Source organism: Pyrus communis, chromosome 17, assembly GCF_041283825.1.
Source record: "Pyrus communis isolate YQ-2024b chromosome 17, ASM4128382v1, whole genome shotgun sequence".
NCBI lineage: Eukaryota > Viridiplantae > Streptophyta > Magnoliopsida > Rosales > Rosaceae > Pyrus > Pyrus communis.
In genome coordinates this window covers 9,281,157-9,301,223 of record NC_142581.1, presented here as the reverse complement: position 1 = coordinate 9,301,223, position 20,067 = coordinate 9,281,157, and the positions used below count along the sequence as shown (strand labels likewise).

Genomic DNA, 20,067 nt, shown 5'->3' with positions numbered 1-20,067 from the left:
TGGTTAGAAATAAAAAGAGATGTGCGAGAATGTTGAGGAGTTAAAATGAGTGTGAAAATCACCTTCCTTCTAAAATGATAACTAGAAGATTTTAAAAATAACGTAGCCAAGTTCGAATCCTCTTCTGTAGTTCTAGTTTACGTTTCAGAATAACGCATCTCTCAAAAAATGTATGTGCATCATTTATTTGGAGTGCGAATAACACTTCTCTCCAAAATTTAACAATAACACAACTGCCATTCAACTGCTCAAACTACAAAGCAGCACTTTTTTCTTCCGAGTCGCCACCAGTAAGACCAAATGAGGCTGAGATCACTAGGTGAAAAGGGAAGCCAAGTCTTCAACCAAAATCTGAAGATTACCCGGTTGGGGAAGTCTGGTAGGATCGACGAAGCGGTTAAAGTTTTCTCACAAATGACTCAGAAGAACGCAGTAACATACAATTCTATGATCTCTGCTTATGCTAAGAATGGTAGAGTTGGTAACGCGCGCCAACTGTTTGATCAAATGCCGCACAGAAACTTGGTTTCTTGGAACACTATGATTTCAGGGTACCTGCACAATGGCGAGGTCAAGGAAGCTTATAGGATTTTTATTGACATGCCGGAAAGAGGCCTTTACTCGTGGACTTTGATGATATCTTGCTATACACGTAGTGGCGAGCTTGAGAGCTATTTGATTTGCTTCCGGATAAGGGGGATGCAGCTTGTTGGAATGCAATGATTGCAGGGTATGCAAAGAAGGGGAAGTTTGATGAGGCTAAGGGTTTGTTTGATGAATGCCGGCCAAAAATTTAGTTTCCTGGAATTCAATGCTTGCAGGGTATAAGAAAAATGGGGAGATGCGGCTGGGAATGAAGTTTTTTGAGGAAATGCCTGCGAGGAATGTGGTTTCGTGGAATCTGATGTTGGATGGGTTTGTTGAGGTTGGTGATTTGGATTCTGCTTGGAAGTTCTTTAAGAAGATTCCAGACCCGAATGTGGTTTCTTGGGTCATGCTGTTATGTGGGTTTGCGCAAAATGGGGAGATTGCAAAGGCAGAGGATCTCTTTGACCAGATGCCAAGTAGAAATGTGGTTTCTTGGAATGCAATGCTTGGAGCCTATGTTCGAGACCACCAAATTGACAAGGCTGTTAAATTATTCAAGGATATGCCCGAGAGGGATTCTGTGTCGTGGACAACAATGATCGATGGGTATGTACGTATTGGTAAGCTTGACGAAGCAAGGCAATTGCTTAACCAAATGCCATACTAGAACATCGCAGCACAAACAGCAATGATGTCTGGATACGTGCAAAATGGAAGGATGGATGAAGCAAGCGAGATCTTCAGTCCCATTTCCATCTGTGATGCTGTTTGTTGGAACACAATGATTGCAGGCTATGCTCAGTGTGGGAAAATGGTTGAAGCTCTATCTCTTTTCCGAAATATGATTAACAAGGACATTGTTTCTTGGAATACTATGATTACTGGTTACGCTCAAACAGGACAAATGGATAAAGCAGTTGAAATCTTTGAGTCGATGGATGAGAGGAGCGTAGTTTCGTGGAATTCTCTGATTGCAGGTTATGTGCAAAATGGGTTATATCTGGATGCACTAAGGAGCATTGTGAAGATGGGACAGGAAGGGAAGAGGCCTGATGAGTTGACTTTTGCATGTGGTCTAAGTGCGTGTGCCAATCTTGCCGCTTTACAAGTTGGAAAGAAACTTCACCATTTGGTTGTGAAGTGTGGTTATGTAAATGACTTGTTTGTCAGCAATTCCCTGATTACAATGTATGCTAAAAGCAGGAAAGTTGTGGATGCTAATCTTGTGTTTGAAGATATCAAGTGTGGGGATATTGTTTCTTGGAATTCTTTGATATCTGGGTATGCTCTAAACGGAGATGGTGAAGAGGCAGTAAAGCTCTTCAAAAAGATGCTAATAGAAGGGATGAATCCAGATCAGGTGACCCTTGTTGCGGTGTTATCAGCATGCAGTCACAGTGGGTTGGTTGAGTGTGGTTTAGAAATTTTTGAGAGCATGACTGAAGTTTACCTTATTGAAACTCTTGCCGAACACTATGCCTGCATGGTTGATCTGCTCGGTCGTGCAGGGAGGCTAGAGGAAGCCTTTGAAATGGTGAGGAATATGAAGATCACGACAACTGCTAGAATATGGGGTGCATTACTTGGAGCTTGTAGGATACACCGGAGTCTACTACTTGGAAAGTATGCTTCTGAGAAGCTCTAAGAAATTGAACCCGATAAAGCTTCAAATTATGTGCTCTTGTCGAACATGCATGCTGAGGCCGGCAGATGGGACGAGGTTGAAAGAGTCAGGGTATTAATGAAAGAAAGTAGCACGGAGAAGCAGCCAGGCTGCAGTTGGATTGAAGTCAGAAATCAGGTACATGCTTTTCTCTTCGATGATCTGGCGCAGCCCAGAACAGCAGAGCTTGCAAGCATATTGAAGAGTCTAACGACAAAGATGAGAAACACCAGTTACTTGTCGACACCTTATGATTGACAAAGATTTACAAACTACGACAAATGGTAACTGCCTTTTCGCTCTCGCTAAGCTATTAACATTATAGCATTTATCAGTATATAATCACACGGAGTATTCATTTGTAATTTTATCAATTGTTCCTCAGTTAGATTGAAACGACTTGTGTTACTTTTGAATAGAGAACTCATTATTGCCAAGGAAATATCTAATCCTCTCCTTTTCTTTTTCTGGGCTTGAACAAAGTACAGGAACAGAAAACACAAGCAGGGTTACTCTTGTCCATTCTCTCAACAAACCCAGAGATTTTCTTCGTTGCCGATTGGAAATTTACAACATGTTCCAAGTAAAAGGAAATCCATGTTCAACTAAATGGTGCAACATCCGGCTTCCACAACGATATATCAGGTATCTTTTAACCTAAGTATTGGAAGGACCATAGCCGTTCAAATGCAATTTTTGCCATCTCCATGCAATCTGTAGGCTTTCTTGAAGTGTGTACTTGGCTGTCCAATTCAATTCCTGCCTTACCTTGGAAGGATCACTATAAACTTTAGCATAGTCCCCTGGCCTTCGGCTGAGGTATTCAACTTTTATGTCCACTCCTGTCGCCTTCTTGCATGCCTCGACAAACTCCTTCACTGAACTACCTGTGATCAAAATGATCAAAAAGAACTTCAGGAAATGCAGGGCCAGCGAGGCAAGGGTAAGGAAAGGATGAAAATAATTTCAATGCAAATGACAGATTTCTTGACCTTTTCCAGTGCCCACATTGTAGATCCCAACCTTCCCCGGTTTTGCATTGGCGAGAGCTTTCACATGAGCATCCACCAGGTCAGTGACATCAATATAGTCCCTCACACAAGTACCATCAGCTGTATCATAGTCTGTTCCTCTGACCTAGAATCAATGACATACACAAAAGAATTCAATTTCTCACATTGATTTTGGCCTAAAAAAGTGTACTGAAAAAGAGGAGGGGAACGGAGGGAGAAAAGTACCTTCAGTCCAGGAATAATCCCTCGAGCGGCATCAAAACATGCACCAGATATTCGTCCCTGCTCACGTAGATCAGGTCGAGGAGCCTCTCCTAGTCTTCCCTCCGGGTCTGATCCTATCACATTAAAATATCTGGATATATAACCGTACATATGTTAGCTTCAGTTATACCCAAAATATACATTTTGAATTCAGAAACGCTTGCGCGCGCACAAACACTTTTCATGGAATTAAGAAGAATTCGCTGCCTACCGTAAGATCATGACTGCCATGTTTGAGTTTTTGGAGAAATCTAGTATGATATCTTCTGCCATTTTCTTTGCTTTTCCATATGGATTGATTGGGACCTGAATTCGTACAACTATGCATATTGAGTATTTCAAAAATTAGCACATCTTGATACAACTATTAATCTGTGTTGTATTTGGCTTGATACACCTAACACAATATTTGAACTTTGCAGTTAACACATGATTAACTGACAACTAAAACTGTGTTACGAAATCTCACTTGCTCGGTTTCTTCGGTGATCGGCATCTTCTTAGGTTCACCATAAGTTGCACAAGTACTAGAATAGATCAATGTTTTTACATTGTGTGCTGCCATTGCCTCCAAAACCAACAGGGTATTTGATGTGATATTGTGATAGTATCTGCAGCAGAACACTAATTGTATGTCATTACCAGGTAAACAGAGACGAAAAGAAAACCTAATTAACGCGAACTTGACGATCGAATACCGAAGAGGCTCGACTGTACTTTCCCCAACATAAGCAACAGCTGCAAAATGCATGACAGCATCAAATACATTCTCTGAGAAGATTTTATTGACCTAAGACAAGAATCAAGGAATGTCCAACACATTGTTCGCCCGAGTTCAATTTACCTTGTACGCATATTAGATTAGTTTAAAGTAGAATGTACAAAAGAAGCATAATTAGGATACAGCTTCTGCGTCTCCGAGGTCAGCGTATACGAACTGAAGCCTCCCGGGATCTGGAAACAACTGTTGAAGAACCCTAAAAGCACCGATGTTTCCTCGAGAGAGATTGTCCTGTGAACATTTTCAGAAGGGTTTTAAATCAACGAATCATGCAACAATTACGAAGAAAAAGCTTGCAAGAATGATCGATGTATACCACTATCGTTACACGGCATGAGTCCTTCAAGAGCCTAAGTGCAGCATGAGAGCCTATGTAGCCAGCTCCTCCTGTGACCAAGACATGAGTGATCCCTGCTTCATGAAAAGAGAACTGCAAAAACAAGTCGAATGTAAAGAAAATGCATCAAAAAAATCAAAACAAAGCGAAGATTAAATCGGAACATACCTTGTTGAGACTGCTAGAATCATGTGACTGCTTGAACATGACAATGCAGAGGGTGAGTAGGCCGGCAGCTGCGATAAATTTGCTGGAAAAGTTCCTCCTCCGTTTCGAGACTGCAATATCCATGCCCGCAACTGCAACCACAGAATTGGTTCAAAAAACAAATTTGGTACTGAAGCACTTTATTTCAAAGTGCTTGTACAGGAGTAAAAATTGTCTATTTGATGAGTCCAAAGTCTATGCTCGATGTTCCCAATGCTTATCATCCAATTCAATGCCTAACTTTGCCAGCTTTAATTAATCTTGCTTTCAAGTCTAAAATCTAAAAGCACTTTGCCGACTTATCGTACTTACACTCGTGACCTGAAAATGTCATAAAAACAAATGATACTACTGAAATTTGGGCAGAATTTTTTACTGCCTAAAAGAAAAGAACTGCACTTAAAATTTCTGGCCCCGTCTCTACTCATGGAGAACGAAAAACATCATAAATGAATAAATTGAATACGAAAAGGACCCACCTCTAAATTAGAAAGATTTACGTAGGTATAATAAAATTGAACATCCATAAAGACCCAATTCCAACCCAACAAAGAACGTTACCAAAGTATAAAAAAATTCAGTTAATAAATTAGAAGAGATAGGAGTTATAGGCAAAGAAAGGAACGTTACAGAAACATGGAAAACAAAGTGATTTAGACACAACAAAAACATGGAACACAGCTTTCCAATGAACTTTACGCTATGTTTGGATGGGGAAATAAACTTAGAATTTGGGTAAAAGTCAGAATTTATAAATTGATATGCACCAATTCTCTTGTTTGGATCCATAACCATAGAAATTTAGAATTTCTGCGTGGAAAAAAACTTGGAATTTGGGATCTCTAATTCTCAAGTTTAAATTCCATGTAAATAGGTGTCATTTCTCATTATCTATGGTTGAGAGTTTAACAATAACAAATTCCGTATTCAATTTCATTGTTCTTTTAAGTTAACCAAATAAGAAAATTCACAAATTCTAGAATATAAAATCCCGTCGTTTCAATTTCTGTCATTTTGAAATTCCTTAGTAATATTAAATTTATTCATCCCTAAGTCACTCAATTTCCGTCATTTTGAAATTCCTTAGTAATATTAAATTTATTCATCCCTATGTCACTCAGTACTACAGTCTATTAGTATTCTTCTTCACTTGTAAGTGAGAGGTCTTAGGTTCGATTATCGCCAAAGGCGAATTTGAATTGCATTATTGCTAGTCCATTCTGAGGCTAAGTTTATCCCCTCCATATTACTGTAGATAATATTTTTTGTTAAAAAAAAAAAAAAAAAAAAAAGAACCCTAATGACTGAAACTAATAATTAAGCAAGGGCTGAAATTCATGACAAGAACCTGAGGAGTCTCGACTGCCACACAGAAACTGGTCACCTCAGAAACGCAGAAACCGGCCCGTCGAAACGAGGACTTGGACTTGGTGTTTGAGAATATAAAACGTCTCTAGTCGTTTCTGTATGCTTACATTGGCTATATATATATATATATATATATATATATATATATATATATATATGAAGGCTGAGGATTAGGTGGAATGTATATATAGGGTAAGTTTGAGAAAATAAAGAAGTGTCACCAAAGTTATGAGTGAAAAGGAAAGAATAACTGCCATGAATATTCGGGGGGAGAGAGAGAGAGAGAGAGCGACTTTGGACGAGGTCTTCCTGCAGGTCTTTGTGTTTCGTTGAAGTGAAGGAGAATGTATACAAACACGTTTCACGTGCATGCACGAGGTTCAGGTCAGCGGCTTCAGCCTCTCTCCCGGCCTTCTGCCTGTGAATTGACCGGCCTGAGCCCGCAGCTTTACGATCTCTGCAGCTCTCAGGCCAGCTTTGCCTCAATCAAAATTTTGAGATTATTGTTGAAATACTCTTGCTATGCCTAAAGTCCACGACTATACTTGTTTATATACGCACGCGGCGCGAGTTTGTACATGACCTCAGGTGCGGAGATTGATGCTCCACTGCTTGAGATACACACTTGCTTAACAAAGAGGTAAAAGTTTGGTTGTGTATTTATATGTATGTGGTATATGTTTATGGATGAAGGGGTGAATCGAATACAAGTACATTCTTTTAATCGATTTAGCTACAAGCCATTGCTTTAAGAGATGAACTTGGGTTGCTTAGATATATCTGTGTCATATGTTTATTTTAAGAACATTGATGATCACACATTAAGCATACCAGGTGCATCTTTAAATGAGATGTCAAAATATCCAAATTAACACTAACAATAAAAAATGTAGCAATAATGTTTTCCAACGGAAAACCCAAATTTGATGTGGCATGACGTGGATTGACAACCCTCACTCTTGCTGCCAAAATTGATAGCATCTTCAAATTTTTTTTTAATTGATTATTAAATGTATTTTATTGATTTGATTATTGCTTTTTTATATATATAAATATTTATTGTAATAGCTTAAAGTAATAAAATGATATTTTAATTTAAAATATCGGTGGAGATCAAAACTTTAAAAAATGTCAAAGTGTCATACACTTTTAAATTTAAATTTTATGTTTAAAATTTGACATATCTTTTGAAGATGTTCTAATGGTTTTTGACACATCCCGATCCGGAAAGTCCACTAGGATTCCGAATCGAGCTGTGCTGGCCGACACCTCGAAGATGACGAAGCCATAGAATGTGATAATGTGTAAAATGTGAATAAATTTAAACTTAAAAGTGCCTATATACACAAATACGCGGTAAGCGAGTATGAACCCATTTTACACGTGATACATAGCATAAGTAAGCACACTAAGGTAAAATAATGATTATACCATCATAAGGAGCCACCTGAACTGGGAGTGCCACAAGTACTTGTCGATACGGAACTTTGCTATTAGAACCTGGAAGGGTGCAAAAATAGAAAGAGTGAGTGGTCGGAACACATATTTTCAAAATCGCGCGAGAGCAATCCCATGATGGATGACCTACTGGAAAGTTATCGTGTGAGTTCCCAAAAACAAAACTGTGAGGGTGTGATAGGGGTCCAAAGCGGACAATATCATGCTACTTTGTCAACTAAAAAAAAGACTAAACACCTACTCCTTAGTCGTATCTCGTATCCTAATTTGAACTGCCTATTAACAAAATCTTCTTTGTCAACTAAAAAGTGAAAAGACAATTTAATTTATAACACAAAATAAAATCATATGCAATAATGTAATTTTATACAAATCAAAGTTTGCGTTTTTTTTTTTAACTTTTCACCTAAATGTCATCATAACAACTCTAATTTAGAAAAAAAAATTTTAAAAAAAACCCCCACATTTTCTCTCTCACAGATTTCTCTCCAACTTTTCTCTTTTCCATATATTTTCTTTACAAAATTTTTATATTAAACACAGTGTTACTATATATAAAAACATATTCTAATTAGGTTCTCTTCTCAATCGTCTCAACTCTCAAGCACTACTTGAAAGCACTTCCAAGTCTTCCCTAGGTTTATAGATTAAAATAATAGAATGGTTATTAGCATTTCCAAACAATCATCGTTCACCTCTCTTTGTTTTGTTTTTTTACTAGGATGTCAATAACAACTCCGTAAACGGACTATCAACAATGTTATTTTGCTGCAAAAGAGGGTTGATATAAAAAAATATTGTTACATTGAGTACTTATATGTCGATGCATCAGTAGGTTGTATACTTATTGTATCAATTATTTTGATTAGTTATTTATATCTTCAATGTGATATATATTGTCACCAACAAATGTAGTTATCCAACATTATTGTGATTAAAATTATCTAAGTTTGAATGGTTTGTTTTATTTTTTTTGGTGGAATTCTTAGATTGAATAATTGTCTTTCACATATAGGGTTTTGTTTGTTACCAAATTTCTAACACCCTACCTTTCTTTGCTACCAAATTTTCTCTTTGATTACACCCTACTACCTAAATCATCTCTGAATTCTCATCTTGCACGTTTCATAAATGAGAAATTTTCTACAAAAAAGGAAAGAAAATAGCACTTTCCTAGAAGAAACTCTTGGCAAAAATAATAGCAATACAACCAAAAAGAACCATCTCGTATATTTTCTCCAAATCCTAGGCACACATCCTCTTCTGAAACGATTGCGTGCTAAGCAATCTCACCACGGAGCCCCATATGCATTCCCTTATCTCTCATTAAGTCACGGTCCAAGTTGCCATTGTCATGCGACGATACGCGTAACTCCGTCATCGGCTACGAGGCAAATATTTTTTCAATGTGACAGTTACATTTTCACGCATTGTAACAATTACGAAGAAAAGGCTTTCAAGAATGATTGATGTATACCACTATCGTTACTCGGTATGAGTCCTTGAAGAGCCTAAGTGCAGCATGAGAGCCTATGTAGCCAGCTCCTCCTGTGACCAAGACATGAGTGATCCCTGCTTCATGATAAGAGAACTGCAAAAACAAGTCGAATGTAAAGAAAATGCATCAAAAAAATCAAAACAAAGCGAAAATTAAATCGGAACATACCTTGTTGAGATTGCTAGAATCATGTGACTGCTTGAACATGACAATGCAGAGGGTGATTAGGCCGGCAGCTGCGATAAATTTGCTGGAAAACTTCGTCCTCCGTTTCGAGACTGGAATATCCATGCCCGCAACTGCAACCACAGAATTGGTTCAAAAATCAAATTTGGTACTGAAGCACTTTATTACAAAGTGCTTGTACAGGAGTGAAAATTGTCTATTTGATGAGTCCAAAGTCTATGCTCGATGTTCCCAATGCTTATCATCCAATTCAATGCCTAACTTTGCCGACTTTAATTAATCTTGCTTTCTAAGTCTAAAATCTAAAAGCACTTTGCCGACTTATCGTAGTTAGGGCTGGTTTGATATTGATTTGCTTTAAAAAAAAAATTGTTTGTGTTGTACTGTGAGAATAAGCTCATTTTTGTTGCTTCACGTTTTTAGTTTTTTTTTCACCCAAAAGTGTGAAAATAAGTTGTTTTTAAGTGTTTACCAAACACCTTTTTGAGCTCAACTTTTTTTTATACCCACTTTTTATAAAAGCACCTTAGTAACAAACCAGTACTTAGACTCGTGACTTGAAAAATGTCATAAAAACAAATGATGCACTATTGAAATTTGGGGACAATTTTTTACTGCCTAAAAGAAATGAACGGCACTTAAAATTTCTAGTTCCGTCTCTCCTCATAGAAAGCGAAAAAGATCATAAATGATGATAAATTGAATATGAAAAGGACCGCACCTCTAAATTTGAAAGATCTATGAAAATATGGTAAAATTGAACATCCATATTAGACCCAATTCCAACCCAACAAAGAACGTCACCAAAGTCTTAAAAAAAAAAATCAGTTAATGAATTACGAGAGATGGGAATTATAGGCAAAGAAAGGAACGTTACAGAAACATGGAAAACAAAGTGATTTAGACACAACAAAAACATGCAAAACACAGCTTTTCAATGAACTTAAGGAACCCTAATGACAGAAACTAATAATTAAGCAAGGGCTGAAATTCATGACAAGAACCTGAGGAGTCTCGACTGCCACACAGAAACGTTAACTAGTTACCTCACAAACGCAGAAACCGGATGGTCGAAACGAGGACTTGGACTAGGTGTTTGAGAATATAAAACATCTCTAGTCGTTTCTATATGCGTACATTGGTAGTATATATACACTTTCGTATATATATGAAGGCGGAGGATTAGGTGGAATGTATATATAGGGCATGTTTGAGAAAATAAAGTGTCACCAAAGTTATATGAGTGAAAAGGAAAGAACAACTGCCATGAATATTCACAGAGAGACAGAGAGACAGAGACTTTGGACGAGGGCCTCCTGTAGGTCTTTTTGTTTCGTTAAATTGAAGGAGAATGTTTACAAACGTACGTTCCACGTGCATGCGCGCGGTTAAGGTCCGCAGCTTTAGGGTCTCAGCCCTCAAGCCAGCTTTGCTTCAATCAAAATTTTGAGATTATTGTTGAAATACTCTTGCTATACCTAAAGTCCACGACTGTACTTGTTTATAAACATTATATACGCACACGGCATGAGTACGTACATGATCTCAGGTCGGAGATGGTTGCTCGACTGTTTGAGATACAAACCCTTGCTTAGCAAAGAGGTAAAATTTTGGTTGTGTATTTATATGTATGTGATTTATGTTTATGGATGGAGGGGTGAATCAAATACAAATACATGCTTTTAATCGTTTCGGCTATAAGCCATTGCTTAAAGAGATGAACTTGGGTTGCTTAGATATATATGTGTTATATGTTTATTTTAAGAATATTGATGATTGCACATTAAGCATGCTAAGTGCATCTCTAAAAGAGATGTCAAAACGTCCAAATCAGCACTAACCGTAAAAAAATATAGCAAGAATGTTTTCTAACCGAAAACCCAAATCAGAAAGATGTATGAAGGTAAGGTAAAAGTGAACATCCATATAAGACTCCCAGTTACATCCATATAAGACTCCCAGTTCCAACCCAACAAAGAGGTTACGAAAGTTTTTAAAAGAATCAATTAACAAATTACAAGATAAAGGAGTAATAGGCAAAGAAAGGAACGTTACAGAAACATGGAAAACAAAGTGATTTAGACACAACAAAAACATGAAAAACACAGCTTTTCAATGAACTTATGGAACCCTAATGACAGAAATTGAGAATTAATTAAGCAAGGGTTGAAATCCATGACAAGAGCCTGAGGAGTCTCGACTGCCTCACATAAACGTTAAACTGGTCACCTCAGAAACACAGAAACCAGACAGTCGAAACGAGGACTTGGACTTGGCGTTTGACTATATAAAACGTCTCTAGTCGTTTCTGTATGCGTACAATGGAAACATACACACACACACATATATATATGAAGGCGGAGGAGTAGGTGGAATGTATATATAGGGCAAGTTTGAGAAAATAAAGTGTCGCCAAAGTTATATGAGTGAAAAGGAAAGAATAACTGCGCGCCATGAATATTCGTAGAGTGAGAGAGACTTTGGACGAGGTCCTCCTGCAGGTCTTTGTGTTTCTTTAAAGGGAAGGAGAATGTATACAAAACCGTTTCATGTGCATGCGCGCGGTTAAGGTCAGCGGCTTCAGACTCTCTCCCGGCCTTCTGCATGTGAATTGACCGGCCAGAGCCCGAAGCTTTAGGGTCTTTGCAGCTCTCAGGCCAGCTTTGCTTCAGTCAAAATTTTGAGATTATTGTTGAAATAGTCTTGCTATGCCTAAAGTCCACGAGTCCACGACTGTACTTGTTTATATTAACTATTATGAATCAGATGAAGAAAATGAAGAACTGTGTATGAAGAATTGCACAGAGAGAGAGAGAGGAATGAAAGAAGTGGTTGTGACTTTTCAGAGAGAGAGAGAGAGGAATGAAAGAAGTGGCTATGACTTTTCAGATTGCGTTTCGTAAAATGTAAATGTTTATATGCTATATATAGCATTTTACACTTAGACAACTCACCTCTAATTAACTTTTAACAACTCAGCTAACTACTAACAATTCTCAATTATATTTAGCTGACATGGCAACTGATATGGCACACACTCACACTCTATTTGATGTCTACACTTATCATCCCCCCTCAATCTCAGCTGGGTTTACCAAGCCTGAGATTGCAGCAATGTCTGAAGATGGCTAGACCATGCAAACCTTTAGTTAGAATATTTGCAATTTGATGTTCTGTGGAGACATATTGCACTTGTAAGTCTTTTCTTTGAACCTTCTCCCATCACTGCTCTTTCCGTGGTATAGTACAGCCTTGGTTACCTTGTCCTTCACCATTGCCTATTGTGATTTTGTCATTGCCTTCATATGTAGAAACTTGCTGCAAAGAATTCAGGTCTGCTATCATGTGGTGTGATGCTCCAGTGTCAATGATCCAAGAATCATTGGGAAGAAAGTTGGCTGGAGCTTGAGCTTGCATAGCAGTCAGTGTAGGTGCAGGTGCAGAACCTTGATAGGCAAAATTGTTTCTGTGGTAACAATCTAATGCATTATGTCCTTACTTGCCACATATTTGACATTCAAGAATTGATCCACTTGAACTTGGATTGGTAGACCTCTTCCAGCAATTTGGAGCAGTATGCCCCATCTTGGAACATATCTGACATTCAGGAACTATATTTGGCCTAGTTTCAGTGTTTCCAGACCATGATTGCCAATTTCCACCATTTTGTCTTCCACCAGATGAATTCCCCCGATTGCCACCATAGTTTGATGATCTAAAGTTACCATTACCAACAAAACCATATGCATTAGAGAAATTAGGGTACAATTGAGGTTGAGGCTGCACAATAGGGAACTGATTACCAGGAAATGGTGATGGATACGCTGCTTGAGGATTTGAAGAAAATGACATTGATGGTGGTGGATGCATAGCATGCATTGGTGGTGGTGGATGCATAACATGATTAGATGATGATTCTCCCTGACTTGGCACTCCAAAGATTGGTACTCCATTTAGAATCCGTGTAAGAATCCCTCCAGTACTATATGCAACCTCATCAAAATTACTTGAAGACCCTTGAGCCTTTGTAAATTGTGAAGTAGAGGCTACATTCCCTTGCACATACATTCCAAAAAAATTCTGAGACAAGCCATTCACCATAGACTCAGCCTCTCTTTCTGCACATAATAGATGCTCTCTAAATTCCCTTAAGGACATAATAGTGTCTCTTGTAAAGATCATTGTTCTAATCACAGAATATTCCCTTGGTAAACCAGACAAAGCAGCAACAATGAAATCATTATCAGTCACAAATTCTACCACAACATTTCACTGTTCTTTAATACTTCTAGGCTTAGACAAATATTGATCTATAGAGTCACCATCCTTCTGCATAGTTTGAAACTTAGTCTTTAGCATATTCACCCTTGCTTTAAAAATGGAAGCATACTTATCTTGAATGTTAGTCCAAGCCTCATGTGCAGTCCTAGATCCCAAAACATGCTCAATCGACTCATCAGATAACATAGCAATCAACAAACTCAAGAGAGCAAGATCAACAGCTTCCCATTCTTTATACTCATCAGAAATTTCATTTGTAACACCATGATCAGTGCTAATCACAAATTTTGCTGGACATTTAGTCGACCCATCAAAATGATCAAACAACTTATATCCTTTTAGAACATATTTGAACTGGAAGACCCATTTCGAAATTTTTTTGTCATTCAACTTAATTGTCAACATTCACAAAAGCCCTTCAATTTTGACAAAAGAAGATGCCATTGCTATTTGCAGGATTTATAGTTTTATCAAGAAACTAATATCTTCTCAATACTACAAGAATCATAGATTATCAAAAATGCTTCAAATTTCAACTAACAACGTCCACAGAAATTGAACTAATCTTCACAAAAATTCACAAAAATGGCTTCATGCCTCAAATTTCAACGAATCTTCAAAGAAGTTCACAGAAATGGCTTCGTGCCCTCAAATTTCAACAACTTTTCAAAGAAATTCACAGAAATGTCTTCGTGCCCACAAATTTCAATCAACTAATCTTTACAGAGAATGGCTTCGTGCCCTCAAATTTCAACAACTCTTCAAAGAAATTCACAGAAATGACTTCATGCCCACAAATTTCAATCAACTAATCTTTACAAAGAATGGCTTAGTGCCCACAATATTTAGTTACTAATGGCTTCGTGCCTAACAACTATTTGTCTAGCTAAATCAAGCAATAGACTACCAAAGAGAAAATTTTCAAGAAAGAACCTAGAAACAAAGATTCCATTTGGCTTAAGTGTTCAAGAATTGATCACAACATATGCAGAAAGGGAAAAAGTCAGAACTTTTCACATGGGATAGAGATTTCCAAAACACACTGCAACACCTTCAGAAAATACCACTGCCAGGAACCCAGAAAGCACTTCGGATCAGCACCACCCAAGAACCCAATTTCGACCTTGAAACTTCATTAGAAACACGACCCGATAACTCCACAGCAGAATTGTTGGCTCGATACCATATTAACTATTATGAATCATGTAATACCCTGAAAATTTAAGTATATGAATTAAATATTCATAATTATGAATACGTAGAGAAAATCGAAAATAAATCGATTTATGGTTATGGAAATAGAATTGGGAAATTATTACAATTAACATAATTGTAGTATTGAGCTTTTATTTGATTTTTCGAGAATTTATAGTAATTGATGTGAGTTAAGTTTTAAATTAAATCAGTTACGAGGTTTAAAGTTTGGAAATTAATTATTTATAATTCCTAGACCCTTTGAGGTCACAATTTATATGCTTGAATAGAGCTCGATCTCACAAACGCGTAGGCACAAATCGTTCGTGAAACAGTGTTTTAACAAAGAAGTTATTAACGTTTAAAGTCGGGAATAAACTGGTAATTTTAAATATCTTTAGAAGGGTTCAGAAAATCTGGAGCCATGTGAAAAAGCCACGTGTGTGGCTGATATGAAAGGAAGAAACAAAATGGATGGTTGTGATTAAAAGAAAAGAATAGAAAGGAGAAAAAGGAGGAAAAAGAATAGGGGAGGAAGACCCATTGGGGGGGGGGGAGAAAAAGGGGAGAATGGGGGTGGGGGATCCCGTGACCCGAGTATCGAACCTGACCCGATCGGGCCTCTTGTGTTTTTCAGATGGGATTTCATCCCTTTTTCCAGGGAATTACATCAAATTAACCATTGTAAAACCTTCCAACCTTCCCTCTTCCTACTACACCTAAAAAATCATGGGATTTGAGCTTGAAATGGGTAGAAACCACACGGTGGGGTGAGGCGGCTTTGAGTTCGAATTACCCAAAATTTGAAACTACTCAAATCCAATTCCACCACCATTAGACTCCCTTTGAGGTGCGGAACAAAGCCCAAACAAGTTTAGGGGTGTTGGAGTTACTTTGAGGTTGAATTGAACACACCCAAATTCAAGGGTTTCTGGTGGTTCGTGGCCAATATGAGGTGTTTCCCGGCCAAGTTGGGGTTAGCCGCATGTATGAAAGTTGTTCCTCTCACTGAGATCTACTTTCCTATAAAATTTGGTAATTTTTGGAGATAGTTGATATTTTCCGGCAAATCGGCCGACTGCCACCGGCTGTGGCGCGTGGCCAGGGAGCCGACGTCGTATTTTTAGGCTAATTTTGTTGTTCTGGAATTAAATTTATTAAGCATTTAATGTAATACACTTGTTTGAAGCAAGATGGCAATTGTTAGTTACGTGTAGAAATACCAAAGTTTAATTGAATTGGAATTTGTGAACTACGAATGGCTTGATACCTATTTAGAGTACGTAGACAGTCTAACGAGACGTTAGATGCAGCCATAATACCAGTAAGATTAAATATTCGAGAATTAATCTTTGAATTAGAGGTTGCTTGATAGAAGAATTTGGGGAATTAAGTTGATAACTTAATGATTGTTATGGTAATTAAAAACATGGTTAATTTTATAGGAATTAAATCGGTTGGAGATTTAGAAGTACGATAAAAGAAATAGTAGCAAACTAAGCAGGAGTTTAGTTTGGGCTTATCACTAATATTATTATTTCCTGAAATAAAGCAAATAATTCAGGGTGGAGCATGACAAATTAGATGAAGAAAATGAAGAACTGTGTATGAAGAATTGCAGAGAGAGAGAGAGAGAGAGAGAGAGAAATGAAAGAAGTGGCTGTGACTTTTCAGATTGCGTTTCGTAAAATGTAAATGTTTACAAGATATGCTATATATAGCATGTTACACTTATACAGCTCGCATCTAACTAACTTTTAACAACTCAACTAACTACTAACAATTCTCAACCATATTTAGCTGACATGGCACACACTCACACTCTATTTGATGTCTACACTTATTAGTTTATACACATATGTGACACGAATACGTACATGACCTAAGGTGCGGAGATGGATGCTCGACTGCTTGAGATACAAACCTTAGCTTAACAAAGAGGTAAATTTTTGGTGTGTATTTATATGTATGTGGTATATGTTTATGGATGAAGGGGAGAATCCAATACAAATACATGTTTTCAATTGCTTTAGGATCCATTGCTTAAAGAGATGAAATTGGGTTGCTTAGATTTATATGTGTAATATGTTTATTAAGAATATTGATGATTGCACACAGCACATTAAGCATGCTAAGTGCATCTCTAAATGAGACGTCAAAATGTCTCAGCACTAACAATAAAAAAAATGTAGCAACAATGTTTTTCAATGGAAAATCCAAATCTGATGTAGCATGACGTGGATTGTCAGCCCTCACCCTTACTACCAAAATTGATAGCATCTTCAAATTTTTTTAATTGATTATTAAATGTATTATTATTACTAGCACAAAGCACATACTTTGTGTGTATGAACAATCGTCCACCTCCTCCCACGTTCTCCTCAGGCGCAACTGCTTCAATTTATTCAAACTATCCAAAAAACATCAAATTTTTAAAGAGAGTATGAGACAATGATTATGGGATCTCTTAATAAGGGCATATTTTTCTTAATATTACATAATTACCATTTTGCCATCTTTATGTAAATATTGCGTATCGAAAGTAAGGGTAAAATAGAAAAAATGAGGACATGTTTGTTATTTTGTCAAAAGGTACAAAATTACTATTTTGTCCTCCTTTTTGTCAAGAGTATGTCTCAAAAATGAGGGCAAAATTAGAAAAAATGTTGATAAGGAGGGTTTACTATATATGTAGTATAGATTATTTTGTTTAAAAGATTTATTATAATAATTTAAAGTAATAAAATAATAGTTTAATTTGACATATTGGGTGAAGAGCAGAATTTTAAAAGATGTTTTAGAGTCACACGCTTTTAAATTTAAATTATATGTTTACATATTGATATGTTATTGGGAGATGCTCTAATGGTTTTTTTTTTTTTTTTTTTTTTTTTTTTCTTGTTGGAGTTCCACTAATTGTAGTTCTTAACAATTATATTTTCTCCTAACTAATCGTTATTAATCTGGGATGGAGAAATTATATATGAAAGAGATGTATGCATGATTTGTTCGTAATTAATTCCTCAAGAGAGTCAGTCAGTACTACGGTCTAATGATATTCCTCTTCACTTGGAAGTGAGAGGTATTAGGTTCGAATCTCGTGGATAGTGAATTCGATACCAAATAGGCTGTCTATCGTATGACTTTACCAAACTCCCCCTCCTCTTAATATAAAAATATCGTTGTACTAAAAAAAAAAAATCCTCAAGAGAGAAAAACACTAAACACCTAATCCCTAGTCCTCCCTCGTGTTCTAATTTAAACTACCTATTGATAAAATCTTATTTTTCAATTAAAAAAAGTGAAAAGATAATATAATTTTTAGCACAAAATAAAATCATGAACAATAATATAATTTTACACAAACCAAATGTTGCATTTTTTTTTAAACCACACCTCGATGTCATCATAACAACTCTAATTTGAAGAAAAAAAAAAACTGACATTTTCTTTCTCTCACATTTCTTTCCAACTATTCTCTTTTCCATATATTTTTTTTTTCTTTTCAAATTTTTTGCATTTACTCACAGTTTGTGGACTTCGTCTAGTTTACTATAAATACAACCATATTCTAATTAGGTTCTCTCCTCAGTCCCCTATACTCTCAAGCACTACTTGAAAGCACTTCCAAGTTTCCCGTAGGTTTTATTGGTTAAAGAATAGAATTGTTATTAGCACGTCTAAAAAATCATCATTCACTTCTTGTTTTTGTTTTTATTTATTTTTACTAGGATGTCAATAACAACTCTCTAAACAAACTATCAACAATGTTATTTTTCAGCAAAAGAGGGTCAATATAAAAGAACATTGTTACATGAAATACTTATATGTCGATGCATCAGTAGACTATATTCTTATTGTATCAATTATTATGATCAATTATTGATATCTTCAATGTGACATATATTGTGCCCAACAAATGTAATTATCCAACATTATTGTGATTAAAACTGTTTCCGATTGAATTGGTTTGTTTTATTTTTTTTGGCGGAATTTTTAGATTGAATAATTGTCTTTCCCATAGGGTTTTGTTTGTTACCAAATTTCTAACACCCTATCTTTCTTTGCTGCCCAATTTTCTCGTTGCTTACACCCTACTACCTAAATCATCTCTGAATTCTCATCTTGCACGTTTCATCAATGAGAAAATTTCTACAAAAAAAAAAAAAAAGGAAAGAAAACAACACTTTCCTAGAAGAAACTCTTGGCAAAAATAATAGCAATACAACCAAAACGCACCGTCTCGTATATTTTCTCCAAATCCTAGCCACTAAGCCACATATCCTCTTTTGAAACGATTGCGTGCTGAGCTATCTCACCGCGGAGCCCCACATGCATTCCCTTATACCTCATCAAATCACGGTATAAGTTGCCATTGTCACACGACGATACGCGTAACTCCGTCATCGGCCACGAGGCAAATATTTTTTCAGTGTGGTAATTACATTTTCACGCATCGTTATCAATATAAATGAAATTGATTTTGATGTTATAATCTCATTTTCGATGTAAAATTCAAGCTTATGTGACCATGAAAACTAATAAGTGAGGAAAAGAACGAGAATCATGTAATTACATATTAAACGTGACTAATGCTTCATAAACACACAAATTATAACCTAAAACAATTAATGATAGGGGTGCAATTCGGGCATGTTGGGCATGTTAGATGGTCAACTCAACCCTAATCCATTGTTTATAATTCGAGTTTGGGTTGTGTTCAGATTCATGTAGGTTTAGTCGGGTTCAGGTTGTATTTGGGTTCGAATTTTGGTTGGGTTCGGGCTAGCCGAATTCATCGAGTCCAATCTTATAACATTTTGTTTTGTATGATTTTTCAAAATTTGAACCAAATAACGTTAATATTAGTTAATATTTCATTTACACATCATCATCCACACAGAAGATAAAACAAACAACTTGGAGATTATGTCTAATGTTTCAACCATGCAAAGTTGAAATTAAATTACAAGACGTACACTAAAGCTTCAACCAAAATAAATGTAAAGGTAACACTATCATGCATTATCCATATGAAAATGGACAATAAAAAAGTATAGTCATTCCAAAACTTATACATAACTTACATAATATGAAGTGAAATGAGTAATATGTGCACGAGCGAACTCGGACTCAAAATCAAGTTGAGCGTGGGTTGATGTCGAATTGGGCAGGTTTTTTCTTCATCCTAACCACCTGATCGAATTTAAAATCGAGTTAAACATAAGC

The 20,067-nt window shown here is 36.6% G+C and overlaps 2 protein-coding genes and 1 pseudogene across 4 annotated transcripts; 1 reads left to right on the top strand and 2 right to left on the bottom strand.

Moving 5' to 3' along the window:
- Positions 1 to 23: 23 nt before the first annotated feature.
- On the top strand, positions 24 to 5,108 carry LOC137707587 (uncharacterized; annotated as a pseudogene). The gene is made up of 2 exons (XR_015958780.1): positions 24 to 2,535; positions 2,740 to 5,108. The product of XR_015958780.1 is annotated as an uncharacterized LOC137707587 (transcript).
- Positions 2,579 to 4,939, bottom strand: LOC137707588 (UDP-arabinose 4-epimerase 1-like). The gene is made up of 9 exons (XM_068446491.2): positions 4,815 to 4,939; positions 4,626 to 4,739; positions 4,433 to 4,540; positions 4,227 to 4,318; positions 3,998 to 4,139; positions 3,740 to 3,834; positions 3,490 to 3,619; positions 3,244 to 3,388; positions 2,579 to 3,138 (listed from the first exon to the last, which is right to left on the bottom strand). Exons 1-9 carry the CDS (start codon positions 4,935 to 4,937, stop codon positions 2,909 to 2,911), a joined length of 1,179 nt encoding a protein of 392 aa, XP_068302592.2. The 5' UTR covers positions 4,938 to 4,939; the 3' UTR covers positions 2,579 to 2,908.
- A 3,671-nt stretch (positions 5,109 to 8,779) lies between the features above and the next one.
- LOC148689411 (putative UDP-arabinose 4-epimerase 2) lies at positions 8,780 to 10,487 on the bottom strand. 2 transcript variants are annotated; one of them, XM_088689844.1, is made up of 4 exons: positions 10,410 to 10,487; positions 9,346 to 9,476; positions 9,157 to 9,270; positions 8,780 to 9,063 (listed from the first exon to the last, which is right to left on the bottom strand). In XM_088689844.1, exons 2-4 carry the CDS (start codon positions 9,466 to 9,468, stop codon positions 8,959 to 8,961), a joined length of 342 nt encoding a protein of 113 aa, XP_088545970.1. In that variant the 5' UTR covers positions 9,469 to 9,476; positions 10,410 to 10,487; the 3' UTR covers positions 8,780 to 8,958. The 2 variants fall into 2 exon arrangements, with proteins under 2 accessions (XP_088545970.1, XP_088545969.1); XM_088689843.1 differs by lacking the exon at positions 10,410 to 10,487 and having other exon boundaries at positions 9,346 to 9,612.
- Positions 10,488 to 20,067: the final 9,580 nt, after the last annotated feature.

Bases quoted from the DNA above. Each gene is read 5' to 3' on its own strand.
- LOC137707588 (XM_068446491.2), bottom strand. From the start codon at position 4,937: ATGGATATTGCAGTCTCGAAACGGAGGAGGAACTTTTCCAGCAAATTT. The intron at 3,620-3,739 runs GTAGGCAGCGAA...TTATATATCCAG, and splicing joins ATGGCAGTCATGATCTTACG to ATATTTTAATGTGATAGGAT. The intron at 3,139-3,243 runs GTCAAGAAATCT...TTTTGATCACAG, and splicing joins CAATGTGGGCACTGGAAAAG to GTAGTTCAGTGAAGGAGTTT.
- LOC148689411 (XM_088689844.1), bottom strand. From the start codon at position 9,468: ATGGATATTCCAGTCTCGAAACGGAGGACGAAGTTTTCCAGCAAATTT. The intron at 9,271-9,345 runs GTATGTTCCGAT...TTGTTTTTGCAG, and splicing joins ATTCTAGCAATCTCAACAAG to TTCTCTTATCATGAAGCAGG. The intron at 9,064-9,156 runs GTATACATCAAT...TTTGCCTCGTAG, and splicing joins CATACCGAGTAACGATAGTG to CCGATGACGGAGTTACGCGT.